This window comes from Apaloderma vittatum, unplaced genomic scaffold (genome assembly GCF_000703405.1).
Source record: "Apaloderma vittatum isolate BGI_N311 unplaced genomic scaffold, ASM70340v1 scaffold35, whole genome shotgun sequence".
Taxonomy (NCBI): Eukaryota; Metazoa; Chordata; class Aves; order Trogoniformes; family Trogonidae; genus Apaloderma; species Apaloderma vittatum.
Genome location: NW_009718517.1, coordinates 53,151 through 71,494, shown reverse-complemented (window position 1 = coordinate 71,494; position 18,344 = coordinate 53,151). Strand labels below are relative to the sequence as shown.

General features: G+C 40.0%; 1 protein-coding gene across 1 annotated transcript in view; it reads left to right on the top strand.

Annotated features, from left to right (window-relative positions):
• Nucleotides 1–1,264: 1,264 nt before the first annotated feature.
• The window catches only part of LOC104269866 (collagen alpha-1(XI) chain-like), a gene marked incomplete at its 5' end in the record, with an annotated part of 33,371 nt that continues 16,291 nt past the window's right edge, over nt 1,265–18,344 (top strand). The window contains 10 exon segments of the mRNA XM_009870260.1: nt 1,265–1,318; nt 2,083–2,190; nt 4,043–4,096; nt 5,051–5,104; nt 5,196–5,249; nt 12,713–12,766; nt 13,254–13,361; nt 13,539–13,592; nt 13,890–13,943; nt 14,857–14,910. Coding sequence (XP_009868562.1) covers nt 1,265–1,318; nt 2,083–2,190; nt 4,043–4,096; nt 5,051–5,104; nt 5,196–5,249; nt 12,713–12,766; nt 13,254–13,361; nt 13,539–13,592; nt 13,890–13,943; nt 14,857–14,910 — 648 coding nt within the window.

Here is an 18,344-nt window from a genome sequence, read left to right as displayed (position 1 = left end):
TATAATATAATAATATATAATAATACCTAATAATACTAATAATACTTAAAAACTCCCTAGAAGATCCTCTAAAATACACACAGAACCCAAAGAACAAAACAGCTTACAAGACTTCACAAGTCCCTTTTCCTCAACTCTCTACAAAGGGCAGAATAATCTAAATTTAGCCCTAGCAAGGTCTTTAAATCGAAGCATTATTCTGCACTAAATTAGAATTCCCAGCCTAGAAACCGCAGACAACTTCCTTGCTGTCTGAAATTACAGACTACAGTTCAGCCATTGCCAGATGTAAGGTTTTAAGCTTTCTTTATCGGTCTCGTCTCCCTAGCTGGTGAAGAAAACAGACTCAGCTTGCCACAATTTTATCTCCAACATAAACCAGTATCTTGCATTCCCACACTCTGTTAGGCATCTTCATTACATCACATCTGTATCGCTGACTTCTAAATTATGTGCTGGAAGGAGGCTGAGAAACTGAAGAAGTTCCTCTTGGACACATTTTTTGACGTGTTCTATTGAAAAGACTATTCTATTCTATTCTACTCTGTTGAAGAGACAATATCAAAGAGAATGTGACTCCCAGTGCTCAACAAGAATTTACCTGGAGGTCAAAATAAGCTTTGTGCTGTTTGTAATTTCATACAAACTAATGCAAATAATAACCATTTAAAGATAGGTTGTTAGATCACAGAATCACAGAATTGCAGAAGGTTTTTGGATTGGAAGGGGCCTTTAGAGGATGTCTGGTCCAACCCCCTGCAGTGAGCAGGGACATGTCAGCTGGATCAGGTTGCTCAGAGGCCCATCCACCCCAACCTTGGATGTCTCCAGGGATGGAGCCTCCAGCACCCCTCTGAGCAACCTGTGCCGGTGTTTCACCACTCTCATTGTGAAGAACTTAGATGATGCTTTAAAGGTTGAGTTTTTCTGCTCAATTCTCATTGAAGGGTCTGACATTTTTAATTGTGAAAAAAAAATTGTAATTTCTGGTTCATGTTTGTATAGGAATCTGTTTGAACTTTTCTGAAACATACAAGTGTGATGTCAATAAATGCCATTGTTAAGTCTGCTGTAGATATGCAAACCTGAGGTTTTTGAGAGATAACCAAATGTTTGTCCTTTAGGGAAAAGACTTGTGAATGGTGCTACATTCTTTCTGGAGATGTGCAGAAAGGCGTAATAGCGTTTTCTCTACATTTCCTTGTCAGTTCATTCCAGATGCCGTAATCACTCACTTTTCCTTTTGGGTGCTTGTTTGTTGCAGGGTCCTCCAGGTCCACCAGGTCTCCAGGGTCCTGTTGGTGCCCCTGGTATAGCTGTAAGTAGCTTCTGCAGAGCAAACCCAAATCTTGCTGGAAGTCATTTGACTCTCAGAAGTTCTTTGAACTGCACGCTCCTTACTCGGGAATATATTTCAAAATCACTATTGACTGTTCTATCATTGTCCCCTTACATGAAGTTTTTTACTGTAAACGAGCCTGCAGAGGTGTTAGTTATTGCAGATTTACACTAGGGCAGCAGTTAGAAGGAAATGTTAAAAGTGAAATAGTGTAAATAGTAAATGGGGCGCATCTTTTCAGTGAACTTGTTAGATGGTGTGTATGAAACTTAGTGATAAAATCAGATCAGTAACAGGTGCATTTAAAAGAGAGTATCTCTTTTTTCAAATCTATCTGGTAACAGGTGTATTTATTTTTATTTTTATTTTTTAATTTTTTAAATTTTTATTTAGATGGCTTTGAATTCCTCTACCGTGAAGACTGGTAGAACTACATGCTAATCATATTTACCAGTGTGTAGGTAATCGACAGCTAGACAGCTAGAATGTTTATGCGGATGTGAAAGAGAAGGGGTATCCAGGGAAAATCTTTGTGAGACATGCAGTATCATTTGTCCTGTATTAAGCCAGGGCAGATGCTGGTGTTCTGTTGGTGTAACAGGCTTCAGCCAATCAAGGTGGTGTACATGCATTTTGTAAAGACATCGGGAATGATCTCAGCCCTCTTGTAATTGTTTTCTGGTCGGGGCTATTTCTGTTATTATCAGACCTGTGACTTTTTGCTTTTTGCTGTTTCTAACTAGGGAGGTGATGGGGAGCCAGGCCCGAGAGGTCAGCAAGGGATGTTTGGGCAAAAAGGTGATGAAGGTCCTCGAGGCTTCCCCGGCCCTCCAGGTCCTATTGGCTTACAGGTAAATCCCTTTATTATTTTACCCTCCACCTGTAAGAACCCTGATTGCTCTGTCAGAAACTGAATGAGTATTGTCTTCTATTAAATAAATGAGAGCATCAGTTAACAGGAACTGAAAGATCCCATATTTGTAGAGGTCATGCAGGAATAGCAGATGTAATGCTGCAGAGGATGGGCAGGGTGCTCCGAAACTGAACTCCTGGCTAGTGCAGCCTTTAGAGTTTCATTCAGCAATTCTTTCATTTATAGAGCCTGTTTTCACAAGAGCACTTTTTTTTTCTTTTTCCTGGAGATACATGTTTTAAGGAAAAGATTCAACCTGGAAGTTTATTTAACATGTTCTAGTCATTTACTGATTTTCACAATAGAGTTTGGCATGTTTCTCAGCAGAACTCCGTCATCGCTGGCAGATTCCTACAGTTTCGTGTTTCCTCCTCTTGAAATTGTTGGTTTATGAGTCGAAAAATGCAAAGCAAGCATACACTAAAATGTAGGCTTCTCGCTGCTGCATCCAAAGTTGAAAATACTGGATTTTTTTCCCGTAATTGTAACAAAACAAAGAACAAGACGTTTATGACTTTGCAATTCATTTCCGTGTAGTTAACATCAGACCACTTTGAAACTATGTCTAATCCATTCATTAAGCTGTAATACAAATCAGATACACTGTCTTTTAAAACATGGAAAATCACAGGAATAATGTTTGGGTATATTAAACATGCATGAACTGACTCGTCTCTTTCACTGTGCAGAACCTTAACCTGCACCTATAATTTTTTAAATTCTATTACGTAATGCAGTTCACAAGACTTAGAATGAAGTTTATAAAATATCGCAAACCTCCATGGAAGCTAAATGGTTCATTACTGCACCAGCACATCTGTTTTGTGTAGATTCGTATTGCCTTTGAAATTGAAAATGTCTTTCTTTTCAGAAATAATAACTCAGGAAAAAAAAATTGTTCCTAAATTTTATCATTAATTGCTTTTTACTATTTTAAAGAGAGTGAAATAAAATTACCTGTGCTATTTTTCTCAGATCTAAAATGCAGTTTCAGTTGATGTTTTTCAATAAAGTCCACGTTCACGTTTTAAGATTAATGAGCTACTTAAATATAAAAATCAATTACACAAATGAAATATTTCAAACGAGGTATCTCCTTTCTCTGGTTAAGGTTTTCATTTGAATATGTGGGTTCAGAGCTGAAACTTCTGATCCTACATTTAGGAATGCCCAGTGGTGACAATGCTTCTGGCTGTGGTTGGGATTGGTGTTAGCGCCAGCCCTAGTTTCCTTCTCTCAGTGTTTGTTCTAGTTAAACTTGGACACTTTGCTTCTAAGGCTGTTTGTGTAACCCAATGCAATGCCTCTCAGCAGGATTTCTTACCTCCACTGGACACCTTTTTAAAGCAGTTATACAGCTTCCAGCACTCAGGTAGCTTAGACATCTTTGCGTACCACTTCATTGTGCTGCACTTCCCATGTTTTCTTAACATATATACCAATCATAGCGTACATAAAAATAATCCACCCACCTGGGGGGCTGGATAATGATGGCAGTGCTTTTAAAGTCAGCCACCCTAGCATGCCTGTGTCCATTTTTTCCCAAAAATTTTCTGCCTCACTTGGTTTAAGTACCCTAGGACTGCCCATGCATTTTCTGTAATATAAAAACCCCTCCTTTTCTTTCTTTTTTTTTTTATTTAATGCAAATAGGTTTTATTTTCTTGTTCCCCCCTGCCAAGTTCCCCAGTTTCACATGTAGATCTGATTTATATTGGTTCATGTTGATTTAGAACTCAACATTCCAGGTACTCTACTAATAGTTTTCTTTTCTCTTCCATGTGTTTTAGGGTCTGCCTGGCCCACCAGGCGAAAAGGGTGAAAACGGTGATGTGGGCCCAATGGTAAGACTTCTTCCCTGTCGGTCACTCGGGGGGACAGGAGTAGCATCCGCCTGTTAGCATCTTTTCGCACAGTTTGATAAGCTGCCCCTGAATTTGGTGTAACATAAATTCTCTCCAGGAATTAACTTGCTTTCCTGCATCTACCTCCTCATCTTTAATATCAAGGTTTATGTGGCTTAAGGAGATTAGGTAGCAAAGCAAATGCTTTGTGTGTCTGAGACAGGACAGTGGCAAGCGGGTTCAGGAAAAAATGAGAAAAAAAAGGGAGACCACTGCTTGTTTTTTGCCTTTTTTTTTTTTAAAAACTGCTTTTCTGAAATTCAAGGCATTGTACCTTAGCTTTAGGTAATGGCAGGCCAGAAGATGCTAAACATTATTTGGCTATGTTTACTCTTTTTCTTGAGACTACATTTTACAGCTTCTTATACTGCTTACAGAACACCTCCTGGGCTGGTTCTGACTGAGGTGCAAGCTCCCTACAGTAGACATTTCCCTCCCACACCTTGTGCCAAGCCTGGATGGTTTATTCTTGGCCATTCTAGGGGGCCGGTTAGCTCAGTCAGTTGAGCGTGGCGCTAGCAACGCCAAGGTCATCGGTTCGATTCGCATTTGGTCCCCATGTGTTGCCATGTGTTACGGCTCTTACCAGACATACAAGCTACTCCAGGGGCTTTGCGCAGCAGAATAGGTGTGCAGGTGACTTGCAGGGAAAATACAGAGCAGGGAAAATACAGAGCAGGGAACCAGTCCATCAGGTCATTTCCAGCTCAGGTACTGGACAACACAGCCTGGAACCCTGGGCACCTTGGGAACTCCTGCAGTAGGACCTGCTGTTTCCGTAGCGCTGCCTAGATGAAAAGTTCTCCACAGATTATTATGTTTTCTTGGCTAAAAAATCCCCCGTGGACTTATTCTTTATGACCATAATTATATCAAATTGTCTCTTTCATACAGGGTCCACCTGGCCCTCCAGGTCCAAGAGGTCCCCAAGGTCCTAATGGAGCTGATGTAAGAATCAACCTGTTGTAGTTTTTTTTCCCCTCAGTAATTCAGTAATAAGCACTATATTTGGGATAATTAACATATTTTATTGTCCTAGGGTCCTCAAGGCCCACCAGGCTCCATCGGCTCTGTTGGAGGTGTTGGGGAAAAGGTAAGTGTGGACAGTAACCTCCCAGAAAAAGAAAACGTTTCAACAGTAGCATGAATATACATTTAGATTCTTCTTCAAAGCTATAGGGATATATTACAGTTCCAAATATGCTTCCTTTGAGGATGATTTGTGCTATCTGAAAACCTGACTTCAGTCTGATGCTTTGTGGCATTGATTCATCAGGATTATTTTCATTGCTATTTTCAGTTCTCTATTTAGAAAATTTCCTACCTCTCAATGGGGTGTGGCTGCTTTAAAATTTCCTACCTCACCCAGAGGATGTCTACTATATTTTCCTTTTTCTTAAAGATATTGTATGCAGTAGACCTAATAGCTTTTTAGCTGTTAGCTATTAGCTAATTTAGTGCTATTAGCTATTTAGTGTGATTTATTTGAATCAACAAGTGTAGACTAAAATGCTTAGCAAGCACAACATTCAAAAAAGTCTCTTGAAAGTCCTGTTTATGTTTATTTTACCAAGTTAGATAACCTCAGCCATATCATACGTGTAAGCCTAAAAGTGTTTTGCTGTAATGTTGCACATTTAATATGTTGGTTTAGTTTTTTCTTTAAATTTGGTTTGAAAAGATTTTGAAAGGAGTACAAGGTGAAGGAAACAGAATAGAAATACATTCCGGGCCACTACATAACTAACATTGAGAAACGACGCAGATTGCTCTTGAGTATTTAAATATTTGCCCCAGAATATCATATGTATTCAGTGAAACACTGATGTGAAAACACCTCCCTAGGAATGTCAGTGCTGGTGGCTTTTCGGAAAGCTCACCGTACCAATAACTTATCAGAATTTGAAGACAGTTTTCCCTTTTTCTTCCTGGCTCGTCGGGTACAAAGGCACAGCTACCTTTTCCTCCGTCTTCCTTGTGCCCTGTTACTGAACTGCACCACTTGAGAAGTCTTCTGCTCCCTTTTGTTTGTCCACAAGCTCTCTTTGATGCAGGGTACCGATATTGGACCTTTAGGCGCAAATCAGTCAGATCCATGAATTTACAGATAACGACTCAAGTCCTGTGTCAATCAAAATCACTTACATTTGTGATCTTCTTGACCCCTGTCCAAAAGCACGTCGCTCTGCTTCACAGAGCTTTTAGATATTCTTTCCTTCCACGAGATAAGGAAGTTGCTATTATTTTCTCAAGATATTTCTATCACTAAAACAAAAAAGGATGGAAAATCAGCAGATCATCCTACAGTACCTCACAAGCTTCTTGTTCCCTTGTGATAACAAAATATCTTTCTTAAAGTGCTCTTCAATATTGTTGACATCTGCCATAAAATTTTGCTAATGTTTGGGGGGGGGGGGTGTGTGTGTTTCACTAAAACGTCTTTTCATTAAATAACCCTTCACTTTGAAAGGAATCGCCAACTTCTTATCAGTAAACTATTATTTTAATAAAATCTTCGGATGTTCCATGTCCTTTTCCATCAAATAAATCACTGATATTCTGGGATGTGGTGAGGCTAGTACTACAACAATGTAGGAGAATGTATGGTTTGGTGGAAGAATATCCTACTTTGTCTCCTTTCTTTGTCTTTTGAGATCAAAGGGTACTAAGCCCAAGCAAATGAAAATATTAACTTTATAGTGTAATTTTCTTGTGTCATGTCTCAAGCTGACAGTGTTTCATTGCGTTCCCGTTTTCTCAGGACGTGGCTCTGAGCACAAACTCATCTCTTGGCAGCAGGGGCATTCTTGTGTCTTCCATCTTTTTTAACCAAAATTGCATAAAACCTGCAAAACATGATGCTCTCCTGCTTGACTCTATTATTAACAAGGATATCCCCTCTAATCTCCCTAGTTTGTGACATTATTCTTCCAGCCTGTCTTAAAAGAGAGCTCAACCTATGAAGAGCTGCAGGATTTGGTTTTCTCTTTGGCAAGAGTACCAGAAAAGTGTCTGAATGTAAGAGTTGGTAGAGATGGGGAAAAAAGTTTGTGTCTGGGTCAATGGAACCTAGAAAAAAAATGAGCAGTGTGGGAAGAAAAATTCTTCCTGTGACCAGCAGGGTACTGAGAAAAATGGTTATTATGAGAATACTACATCCAGGGTAGCACCCGTTATGCTTTAAAAAAATCCCACAAGCCAGCACCTTTTATAATACTGTGGCCCACTGAAGTCAGTAGGAATTTTGCCATTGGTTTCAATCACCTCTTTAAATTTTACTGTTTCTTGATCAAATTATATTCCAGTCATTTTGTAAAAAGATTGACTTATACTGAACTCCTTACTCCTTTATTCTTTCCTGTGACTCTTCTATGTGATTTAGATTCCCTATTTGTGATAATCAGCCCACCAAATTTAATTCAAGAACATGAAACTCAGACTGTTTATCGCTGGTTGTCGTTTTTATTTCCTCTTGCTTATTTCCCATATTCTCTACATTCACACAAAGAAGCTCCCAAGTATATTATTTCGGATGATTTTTTTATTCTAATTACCTTCCTCCTCCTCGTGTTTTAGTACATGCCAGTTTGGGGTTTTATTCCTAATCATAATACTTTCCTTCTTAATTTCAGTTCCACTGAATGAGTTCTGCAAGCTCAGAAAGAGCTGGTTTTGCAGGAGGAGTTTCCACAGTGGGAGGACAGTTCATGCTTTTAAACAAAACATGCGTTTTCTCTTATCCTTTTCTTCCCATGTATTTTTTCCCCAATGTTTTTCTTATTACATCAGGATGTTTCAGCCTCTGCATCCCTTTCAGGAAAAACAAATTGTACTTCAGATAATGCAACGCAGTGCTGATCGTGGAAAAACCTTTTGGCATCCTCCTCATCACTGCTGGGGAGCGAAACAGCTTTGCTTACTTTGGTATTTGAATGGTTAGACTGGGAGAGGTTTGTTATTAATACCGGGGTTTCGAAGCCCACTTATCTTCTGGCAAATTATAAACAACTTTTGTCACACCCACTGCCATGTGTTTTTAACCAGCTTGTTGATTCCTCTGCTCTACACACAAAGCCTAAATGTTCAAAGACAGTAGGAATGTTGTATGGGAAGGCTTGCATTATTCATGCCTGCAGCCTCCGTGGAGCTGTCTAGAAGTCTTCAGACTTAACGCTCAACTAGAACGACTTAAATCCATCCTCCACCTACAGATTATCTTTTAGAAAAAGTCGAAAATAGAAACGTGCCAACACATGGTTGTCTCCAGGTATTCTGAAGCCTCAGTAAGTGACTCACGAATTCTCGAAACAGCACAGAGAGGAAATAGAACAAGCAACACTAACATCACACTTCTCTTCCACAAAGAATAATAAAATTAATTTGCCTTTCTAGTATACGTTAACCTGCGCTGCATACTGCGGCGTTCTTCCCCCCTTTTTCCCTTCCACACTACGAGTCAAAGCGGCCACGAACAATGCCAAAGGAGTGCCTGCAGAACCAAAGGGTTCTTGCTGTAGCCTCTCAGAGTTTAGATCTCTTTTACTGTACGAAAAAAAGCTGATGTTAGGAAACCACTGCACTCATCCGGGTTTGTACTCCCTCCTGTTACCTAATTCTAAAATAGGTGTGGGGTTTTTTAAGTACACTAATAAAGAGTCTAACATGGTCAACAAGTGAAATCAATATTTGATGTGCTTTGTCAGTTCTTGACTTATACTGCAGATGCAGTTTTTCTCTTTTTTTTCTGTTTCGTGAGGATGGCGAAAAGGAGCAAAAGCGTAACTGAATGCTTTTCACACCGCTGTTAGCTGCAGAGTTGTCTCTTGTTCTCAGAAGATAAATCACCACATCCCAGAATTTAACCAAAAGGTGGCAGCCTTCCATCCGCTATGTCTCTGTGCCTTGTATGGACAGTTCCCTGAAACTGGTCATAAAAAGAAATCCAAGGACTTTAAACTATGTCGTTAGCCTGATAGCAATCATTCTACTTGCTTAATCCAATGAAGTTTTCAGAAGGAAACTCGTTGTCTGTCTTGTCTTGCTGAAATTCTGTCCGAGGTTTTGCCTAAGAAAGACCACGCTAACTTTTAAAAGACCTGACCTGATAACAGAAGGGGAAACAATTACCATAAAAATCTTGTTTCCCGAAAGAACATGAGGTGTTTTCCATGGAAAAGGTGCACTGGAATTGACACTGTCCTGACCAAAAATGCAAAGACAAGGGCAAACAATAACCTACAGATCGCACAGGTTTTAGTAGCTCTAAATGCGCACTCTCTAACTAACTTACCTTCTCTATCAAAACATTGCCCAACTCCCTTAACAGCTGTCTAGAACAAGTACAACCTTTCACAGTACAGAATAGTTGGAAAATAAAAGTCAGTGCCAGAAAAAAAACAAGAACTGCCTACAGGGAAGAGTCATTTTTTTTCTTGTTTCTTCTTTTTAAAAATAGAGCAATGATTTAGAAGTATTCATGTGTGATGAAACTGTAACTGGTCTCATCTTTCACAGATGCCCTTTAAGGGGAACATTTTCTCGCCCCTCCAATTTCCCCGTCGTTCACACTGCTGCTTACTGGGGAGTTACTGGGCACAGAGCTCAGGCAGGCTGCCTGCACCTGGCAATTCCAACATGCGTGCTAGAGCAGGGACCCCTGAGACCCCAAGAGGCCAGTGTTCCCCCCCCGTCCTCAGGCAGAGGTCAATATGTCAGAGAAAACCCACCTTTTCCTCTTGTTGCGCTATCGTAAAATGAAGCTGTGTATGTCAATGGGAAGGGTAGAGAGCGGATTACAAACTAAATGGGAATCATCACAAATTGTTATTAGAATTTGGCAGACAGGCAAGAAAAGAACTTACTCTCCGAGAAGCTCAGAAGGGGATTATTCTGGCGCAAGTGCTTGTCTGGCAAGACTTGGCACAATTAGCTCTCACCCTCACTCAGCCCAGCCGTGGGGCTGCTGGTCAAAGTGTCTGCCTGTACTGTGGCCTCTGCTAGATATCATCTCCCCACTAACTTGAATATCATCAGTTTGAGTGCTAATTCCAGACCTCATTTTCTGGCGCTACATAAATCTAATCTGATTGATAACAGGCATGGACAAAAAAACCCCAAACAATACTAATGATGCTGCAGATTCAGTAAAGCCCATCCAGAACATTATGAATCATACTTAATGCTTGCTGACATGAAGTATTCACTAATTTTTTTTTTTTTAATAAAACTGCATCACAAAAGATATTGTTATTTTTAAAGACAATTGCAAATTTAAGTCTGTCTAATAAAACATACTGCGGTTTCTAAAGGCAAATTCACCCTTTAAAAGCGCCCCTTCTAAAGGACATTTTAATATTCCTTCTGAATTTGTGGTTATCTGTTAATTACCCTATTCTGAAATTCAGGTGGGCACTCACATTTTCTTCCATTCACCTATTGTAATATTTACAGTGGGTCAAATTCTGGTCCCAGTGAGGTTATCATACTGCCATTGGGTTCTGTGGAAAAAAGTTGAGTATCTGCACCCCAAGATTTGTTTAAAATTCATATTTTATGCTTTATACTTTTTTACCGTCCGTGTGGAAATGACAGGCATGCATGTTGTGTTAATTGAATTGTCAGAGAATGAAAAGGGCCATGCAGGTCATGCAGGATGTGAAGGATACACAAATTTATTCCAAATCTCTGCTTGAATTTTTGAAGGGAATTGACTGAAATGGATTTTCAGCACTGAAGTGCTCTTCTTTATAGGCATAATTACTGGCGAGGTTCATTTGGTTTGGAGAAAAGAATAAATACAGGCGAAAATCTTCTCTATCAAAACATTGCCCAACTCCCTTAACAGCTGTCTAGAACAAGTACAACCTTTCACAGTACAGAATAGTTGGAAAATAAAAGTCAGTGCCAGAAAAAAAACTCCATTAGCAGTTACACTGAGAAATCCTTTGGAATAAAAATATGTAGTTCTTAGCACTCTAAGACAATCACAAAACAGATTCTATTTTCCTTTCACAGATCTGTGTGCCTGTGATGCTAGTGGCTGAATATTCTGTAAAGGTTTATTTATCAGACCAGTGAGCTAGAAAATAATCAGTCATAACTAAACTTTAAAATTAAAACCAGCAAAGACAGTCTCAGAGCTCCTATCCTGTATTAGCTCAAAAAAGAGACTGAACTGACTAAAATGTTCCTTTAGTAATATGCAGTCTTGAACTTGCACAGTTCTTCTTCGCATGGTGTCATCCTCAAAGCCATCTGATTTACTAAACAATTTCCATCTCTGGTAAATAAATAGCATAAACATTTGTGGCCCGTGGTAAAGGTTTTACTAACTGTTATGCCATCATTTTGTCCTTATGTTTGGGGTTTTTTAAATATTTTTTTTTATCGTAACTACAGTGATATCTTCACTCCATTGACATTCATTTCCAATTAGTATTCTCTTACTTGTAGAATCTTGCGCTTTCAGGCAAAATGTATCTTCTGGAGAAAAAAAAAAATGTCCACAATCAGTACACTTTTTCAGCTTTTCTGTGACAGGAAATTTGCAATATATGGGATAATAAAGGGGAAGGTCTTCCAAAGCCCAAAGGGAAGGTTAGTCTCCCTGCCTCCCAGCCTAGTTTGATATATTCTCTCTAAAATTTCAGATCACAGTCCTGCAAAAGCATATGTAACTCAAACCCCTTCAGGCAGACCCATTAATGACAGTTCTTGGAGGCTGTTCACCGCAAGAAGCATGACGAGAATACGCAAGAATGGAAGTTCTTACCTATTCTTGGGGAAGGGTGACTGGAAGGCTGTACAGTGGAAAAGGACCTGGGTGTTCTAATTGACAGTCGACTGAATATGAGCCAGCAGTGTGCCCAGGTGGCCAAGAAGGCCAACGGTATCCTGGCTTGTGTTAGAAATTTTGTGACCAGCAGAAGAAGGGAGGTGATTGTCCATCTGTACTCAGCACTGGTGAGGCTGCACCTTGAGTGTTGTGTTCAGTTTTGGTCACCTCAGTATAGGAGAGATATCGAGGTGTTGGAGCAAATGCAGAGGAGGGCAACAAAGCTGGTGAAGGGCCTGGAGAACAGACCTTATGAGGAGCGATTGAGGGAGCAGGGTCTGTTCAATTTGACAAAGAGGAGGCTGAGGGGGGATCTCATCATGCTCTACGATTGCTTGGAAGGACATTGTAAAGAGGTTGGTGCTGGTCTCTTCTCACAGGGAATTAGGGACAGAACCAGGGGGAATGGTTGCAGGGTGCAACAAGGCAAGTTTAGGCTGGACATTAGGAAGAAATTCTTCATGGAAGGAGTGGTCAGACACTGGAACAGACTGCCTAGGGAGGGGTTTGAGTCGCCATCTCTGGATGTGTTCAAGTGTCGCTTAGATGTGGTGTTGGGTGATATGGTTTAGGGGTGAACTTGTAGTGTAGGGTTAATGGTTGGACTCAGTGATCCCAAGGGTCTTTTCCAACCTGAATTGTTCTATGATTCTATGATTCTAAGTAAACTCATAGAAGTGTTCTCCCTGACACCTCATCAATTTCTCCTCACGCTTTTACAGGGTGAACCTGGAGAAGCTGGTAACCCTGGACCACCTGGAGAATCTGGCACATCTGTGAGTGTTTTGGGTTCCTCTAACTGTTATAACCTTTATTGTGGTGAACTAAGGTACCTGGTAGTGCTTACTCTAGAAAGCATTTAATCAGATTATTTGTGTACTTGTGTATGTTTTCTCTAAATTTTCAGTGAAGAACTTATACCTTTAAAAGGCATTTTTTTTCCTGTATAATTATAGCCCCATCTTGCACTAACGGCTAGAGGACAGAGGTGAAGACTTCGTAAGAGTAGTTGTTACTTTTTCTTCCCAAAGCATTAACTTTGACACGTGTCGTTTTCTCAGCTGCAGCTGGGTGCCAGTGTTGGCATCTGAGCTGAGACTCACAGGTTTCCCAATCTGAAGCAGAAGTCCTAATTTCTCACTCATGTGCCAGCATTTATTGAGGAGTAACATTGCTCAGGTCTGAGAGGAGATTTGCCAGTGTAATCTTTTTTTAGCCACTCAATGTCCAGATGATATTTTTCTGCTCGTGTGTTTTCTATAGGGTCCAAAAGGTGAGAGAGGAGAAAAAGGTGAGGCTGGTCCACCTGGAGCAGCTGGACCACCAGGTGCTAAAGGACCTCCAGGTGATGATGGGCCTAAGGGTAATCCCGTAAGTGAGCTTAATAGTTTTAACACAAAGCACTGTCAAGCACTGCTGAAATTGCGCTACGTAGAGAACTATCTATAATTTTCTACTTTTGAAGTGAATTCATTCTATGCTTCATAAAATATTTGTGACGATTGTCAATGGACGACACATTCCTTGATATTTTCTTGATTTATCTAGGGTCCGGTTGGGTTTCCTGGAGATCCTGGTCCCCCTGGAGAACCTGGTCCTGCTGTAAGTGTTAAAAAGTATTTACGAACAGTTTAAGGTCCTAAATTTTGCACTAAATTCTAGTTAACCCTGCCTCTTCCTTGTCTGGGGATGAAGTCTTGCCTGTGAGATCTGTTGCTTTTCTATCCATGTAGTCTTAAGGTTTAAGAAAGGTTTAGAAATCTTCCAAAAGTTTGGAAAAATAGTGTCCTTGGGAAAATGCTCTGTAGAAGAATAGTGCTCTTATATTCATAAATGAAACTTAAGGTACTTTATGTAGCTGAGTTTTGTATTTAGTTTATTTTCCTGTGAATTCTATAGGGTCAAGATGGTGTTGGTGGAGAGAAGGGTGAAGACGGTGATCCGGGTCAACCTGTGAGTTGTTTCTGTCATTTTATTTCAGCTGCATGTCCTTTCCTATGCTAAGACAGTATCTTTTGTGGAATCCGTAGTTTCTATACATTCAAACCCTTAAAAATATTTTCTAAGTGGATGCTTTTTCTATTGTACTGAAAAATATCTATTTATTTCCTTGCGGAGACAGAACTCTCCATATTATAGTAACAATAAGAAGCAAGAGCTCAATTTCTTTTAGAAGTAGAAACAAATGATGTGTTAAGGATTTGTGCCAGAGATGCTGAGGAGCACTAAAAATAGAGCAATTCTGAGCATAAGAAAGGAATGCTGCACCCAAATAAGCTTTGTCAGCTGACCTGATGAAATGAAGCAAAAACTTGATGTTTCTGCTTTAAAGAAAGTTAAGAAGTATCTGAGCAACACGTGGACTAAGCATCAAAGTTCTTACATTTCCATAGATTTCCCACGGTAAAACATCGTTAATTAAATTTTTTTATTGCAAAAATACAGGATTTCCATTTTGGAAAGTCTCTTTCTAGGTCTGGAAGTTCTGTTTATCAAGGAGTTATCCTATACAGTACAGTTTGAAAATAAAAACCACTTGTGCATTGAACGTACGTCTGCAAGAAAATTATAAACAGGGGTTTATCTGCAAAGTTCAGGACTGGTTTGAAATGTTCTGTTGCAAACAGGAAGAGAAAAATAGAACGATTGTGTTTTGCACGGCAACAAAAGCTATTAAAAACATCCAAAAGACAACCCTAAGAAAGGATTTGCTGAACATACAAGGTTAGACTTTTTCTGTGTGCGTTTACGGTGCTTGCTTTCTGTCCGGTGCAAGGGTCTGACATACTGCAGATGGTTGTCGTGTATAGAAAAAGATAAGAACTTTATCCTTTGTTACCACTGAGCTGTTAATTTTCCATCACAGGGTCCACCAGGTCCTTCAGGTGAAGCTGGCCCACCTGGTCCACCAGGAAAAAGAGTAAGGAATATCTCGTTTTCTCTGTGTTCTAGAGAATTTCAGCTACTTGTTTTCCCTGCTGCAATGCTCTTATCTGATGTTTGAATATTCTTTTAAGTAATGTCGTGGGAGAAAGGAAAAAAATAGAAGCACCAGGGAAAACCCTTTGAGCTGGGTTATATGGGCCATGGGAATAAAAATACCCAAGGAAGGCTGTATTCCTGACCTGTCAGTGTGCTTGTTCTTTTCACCCAGCTGAATTCAATGTCTGCTGAATCAGTCTGCTGACAGAATTGATTATGAGAATAGTAAAAGATAGCATCCTCAGGCACATGTCTGCTGGCAGGGAGCAGGAAGAATATTTTCACCCTGGTATCGTTAGCCTCTGATAGAAAATAACTTCAACATAGCTTTTGTGTAAACCTGTATCATCCCCTCTGCCTACAAAATTACCAAGCAGGCATTTCTGTAACTTATGAAGCTATTCCATTCTTTCTAAAGTCTCTGAAGCTTCACAGGCTTTACAAATATAGCTAATCAAGCTGAGTAAATAACATTACACTTACAGAGCTGTAGTAGATGCATCAACCTTTAGGTCTGCTTCAGAGAGCAATCAGACGCAGTTTTTACATTTTAAAAAACAAGGGAGGGGGCATCATTAAACGTAAGCTGAGAGCTATTTAACAAAATGTATTCAATTGCTCCATTTAAGAGGCTTGAATAAACTGACATGCCTAATTAATTTTATCTATTTTACACAATAATCTATTTGCTCCACCAACTTGCAAAACATTTACAATGCTGTGAGTGATTACAGTAGCATTAGCAACCTTATCACTAGAACTGAGATATCAGCTGAACATTAGCAATTAGTAAGCTTGTTCGTCATCATATTAGAACTTCTTCCTTTATAATAGAGGCAGTAGCTTGCTCCTGGCAGATGGAGATCTATTGCATCTGATTTTACCTGGACAAAAACCTCTTTAGAAACACAAACGTTGCATCGCTGGTGGTTTGACACATTTCCATGTAAGGAAAAAAATGCATGACTAAATATTGCAAGTAATACCATTCCTGAATTCTGAAGAGAACATTTTGTAGAATTGGATTCTGGATAACTTGAGTACTTGAACGCTTCAAGCTTGTAGAGATTCTGTCTTGTATAGGTATTATAATGGAGAGAAACAGGAAAGGATGGAAAGCTTCGTACTGGCAGAAAGAATGAACACAAAAGATGCTCTTTGTTATTGTTCATCAACTGTGAACAATAAGGCTGTTCCAGATTCCTGCTCTGAAGAGGTCAAATTGACTAGTGTTGTAATGACCGCTTAGGTCAACTCTGTATCAAACTAAAAGATTAATTCTGTGGCTGGAACAAGAATGGATCATGAGAGCACCCACCAATTGTGCACAAATCCATACAACGTCTGCACACACAGTTACTGTGATTGCTTGCACCGTAACTACGCGGACATCTGAAGCCTTCCGAGTGTGTGTTTGTCTGATCTGGTATGTGCCCAGATCATTTTAGAAGTCAGAATCTGTAAATAAGTAATTATGATTTAATGAAAATTTTTTTTAAAAAAAAAAGTAATGACTGAGAGACTATGTCAGCAGGTTTGACCTTCGTGGATGATAGTTTTGGCCTATGAATATTTATATGTAATAGAGTCATTCGTTTGAGTGTAGGACTTTGTTTGGAAGACACGCTGCTCTCTGCCCTATGAAACTAAAGGTAGTTACGGTATTAGGCTTTCTGACGGGCAGTGGTAGAAGTATTCTTTGGAACAGCATTTGTGAGGTCTGAAGAGTTCTCAGGTGTACAGCTTTCCTGTGGCTCGTAACAGCATCGTCTCTGACCAGGAGCATCCTGTGAGAAGACTGTTTCTGAAGGGGTTTAATGTTTTGCCACTTCGCCTTCCAATGCAGGAGATAAGTGAGTTGTGGTCAGGGAGAAAGGGAACATCTCAAAATGCCTCCTGATCCAAAGCCTGCTTATCTAGAAATGTAGGTGCAAAAATGGAACCACTCTACAGTTGTGCTGCTACTATTGTTTTCTGAAATGTAATCCTTTGCACACACTTTTGGGACTTTCTTTTTGTTATAGAGTACTGGGTAACATCTCTAGTTTGAATTCATTGATCTCTAAGGTCCTAAATGATCTCTAAGGTCCCTTCCAACCTAGGCCATTCTATGATTCCATGATGATGTCTATCTGACAAAAGCTAAAAATGGCACGAGGGAGACACCATCAAACAGTATTCATTCTTAAAAGGCGTAACATACACTGTGAGTAAAAGTCAGCACACGGGTACCTCTCGCTTAGGTTCCTCACAACTTTTCAGTGTGTTGGCCCTTCAGCTGTGTTTTCTGCTGGTTTGATTATTAGAGTCCATTAGATGTCTAGATCACATACACACCGGCTTCCATATAAATGTGGGGGTTCAAAGTGCAAGACTAAGCTCCATTTTCGCTCTCAACTGGAGGGCTTACTGTCTGCTTTCAGTCACGGAACAGATGTCAACACTGCAGCAAAGCCAGTCTTGAAGTTTGGAGGATCAAAAGTTTATTTGGTTAGTTGCCTTTACTTACATACAATTTTGAATAACTGAATAGACCAGGAAGTGTTTCTGTGAAGGAGATTTTTTTCCACTTTGGCTACAGCATCGTGCTGCCCCAGCATGGTGCACACACCATTTACAAATTAACCTGATTTTCTCATTGATTGCAAGCGCGCAGAACACCTAACAATACTCTACGTTCCTGTCTTCAGCAGACTGATGAAATGTGATAATGGTTTTGCTGTGTTGCAAATCATGTTTTCAGTCAGATGATGCCCAGCTATAAACAACACTTTTAACTATTTTAAAGAAATTATGAAATATGGAAGAGCAGACAGAAATATCCAGTAGGTTCCTCTAACAAAGAAAAGGAGGACAGGTTTGTTTCTGTAAGGATTCGTTTGTTTTCTCAGTTCTGCATCAAATATACCAGGCAGTATCTCCAGTCTTCAAGCGTAATGATTATAGAAATCACCATGATAGCTGGGAGGGTAACTGCGGGGAGCCATGCATTAATTCAGAATTACTGTTATTGGGATCTTTTCAGTCAGTTAAAATTGACTAGACACTCCAACAATTCGAGTGTAGAAAGGTGAGATAAATAATAATGAGCAGTCTTCCCATCTGTGCCCCAGCAGCGCTCACAGCCTGTCAGGCAGAGCAGCTTGCTTCGCCGCACCGTGCCGGCGCTGCTTCAGAAGGAACGTGCCCCCCTCGTTTAGCAGTCGTGATCCATCCTATTTGTAATTTACCCATCATGATGGTTTCAGCTCTGGCTAATTCTCATCGCAGCTGCAGTTGATGGCGTCCCTGGCAACAGGGAGGCTGGATTAAAATGATCTCTAAGGTCCCTTCCAGCCTAGGCCATTCTGTGATTCTATGATTTGCAGATTG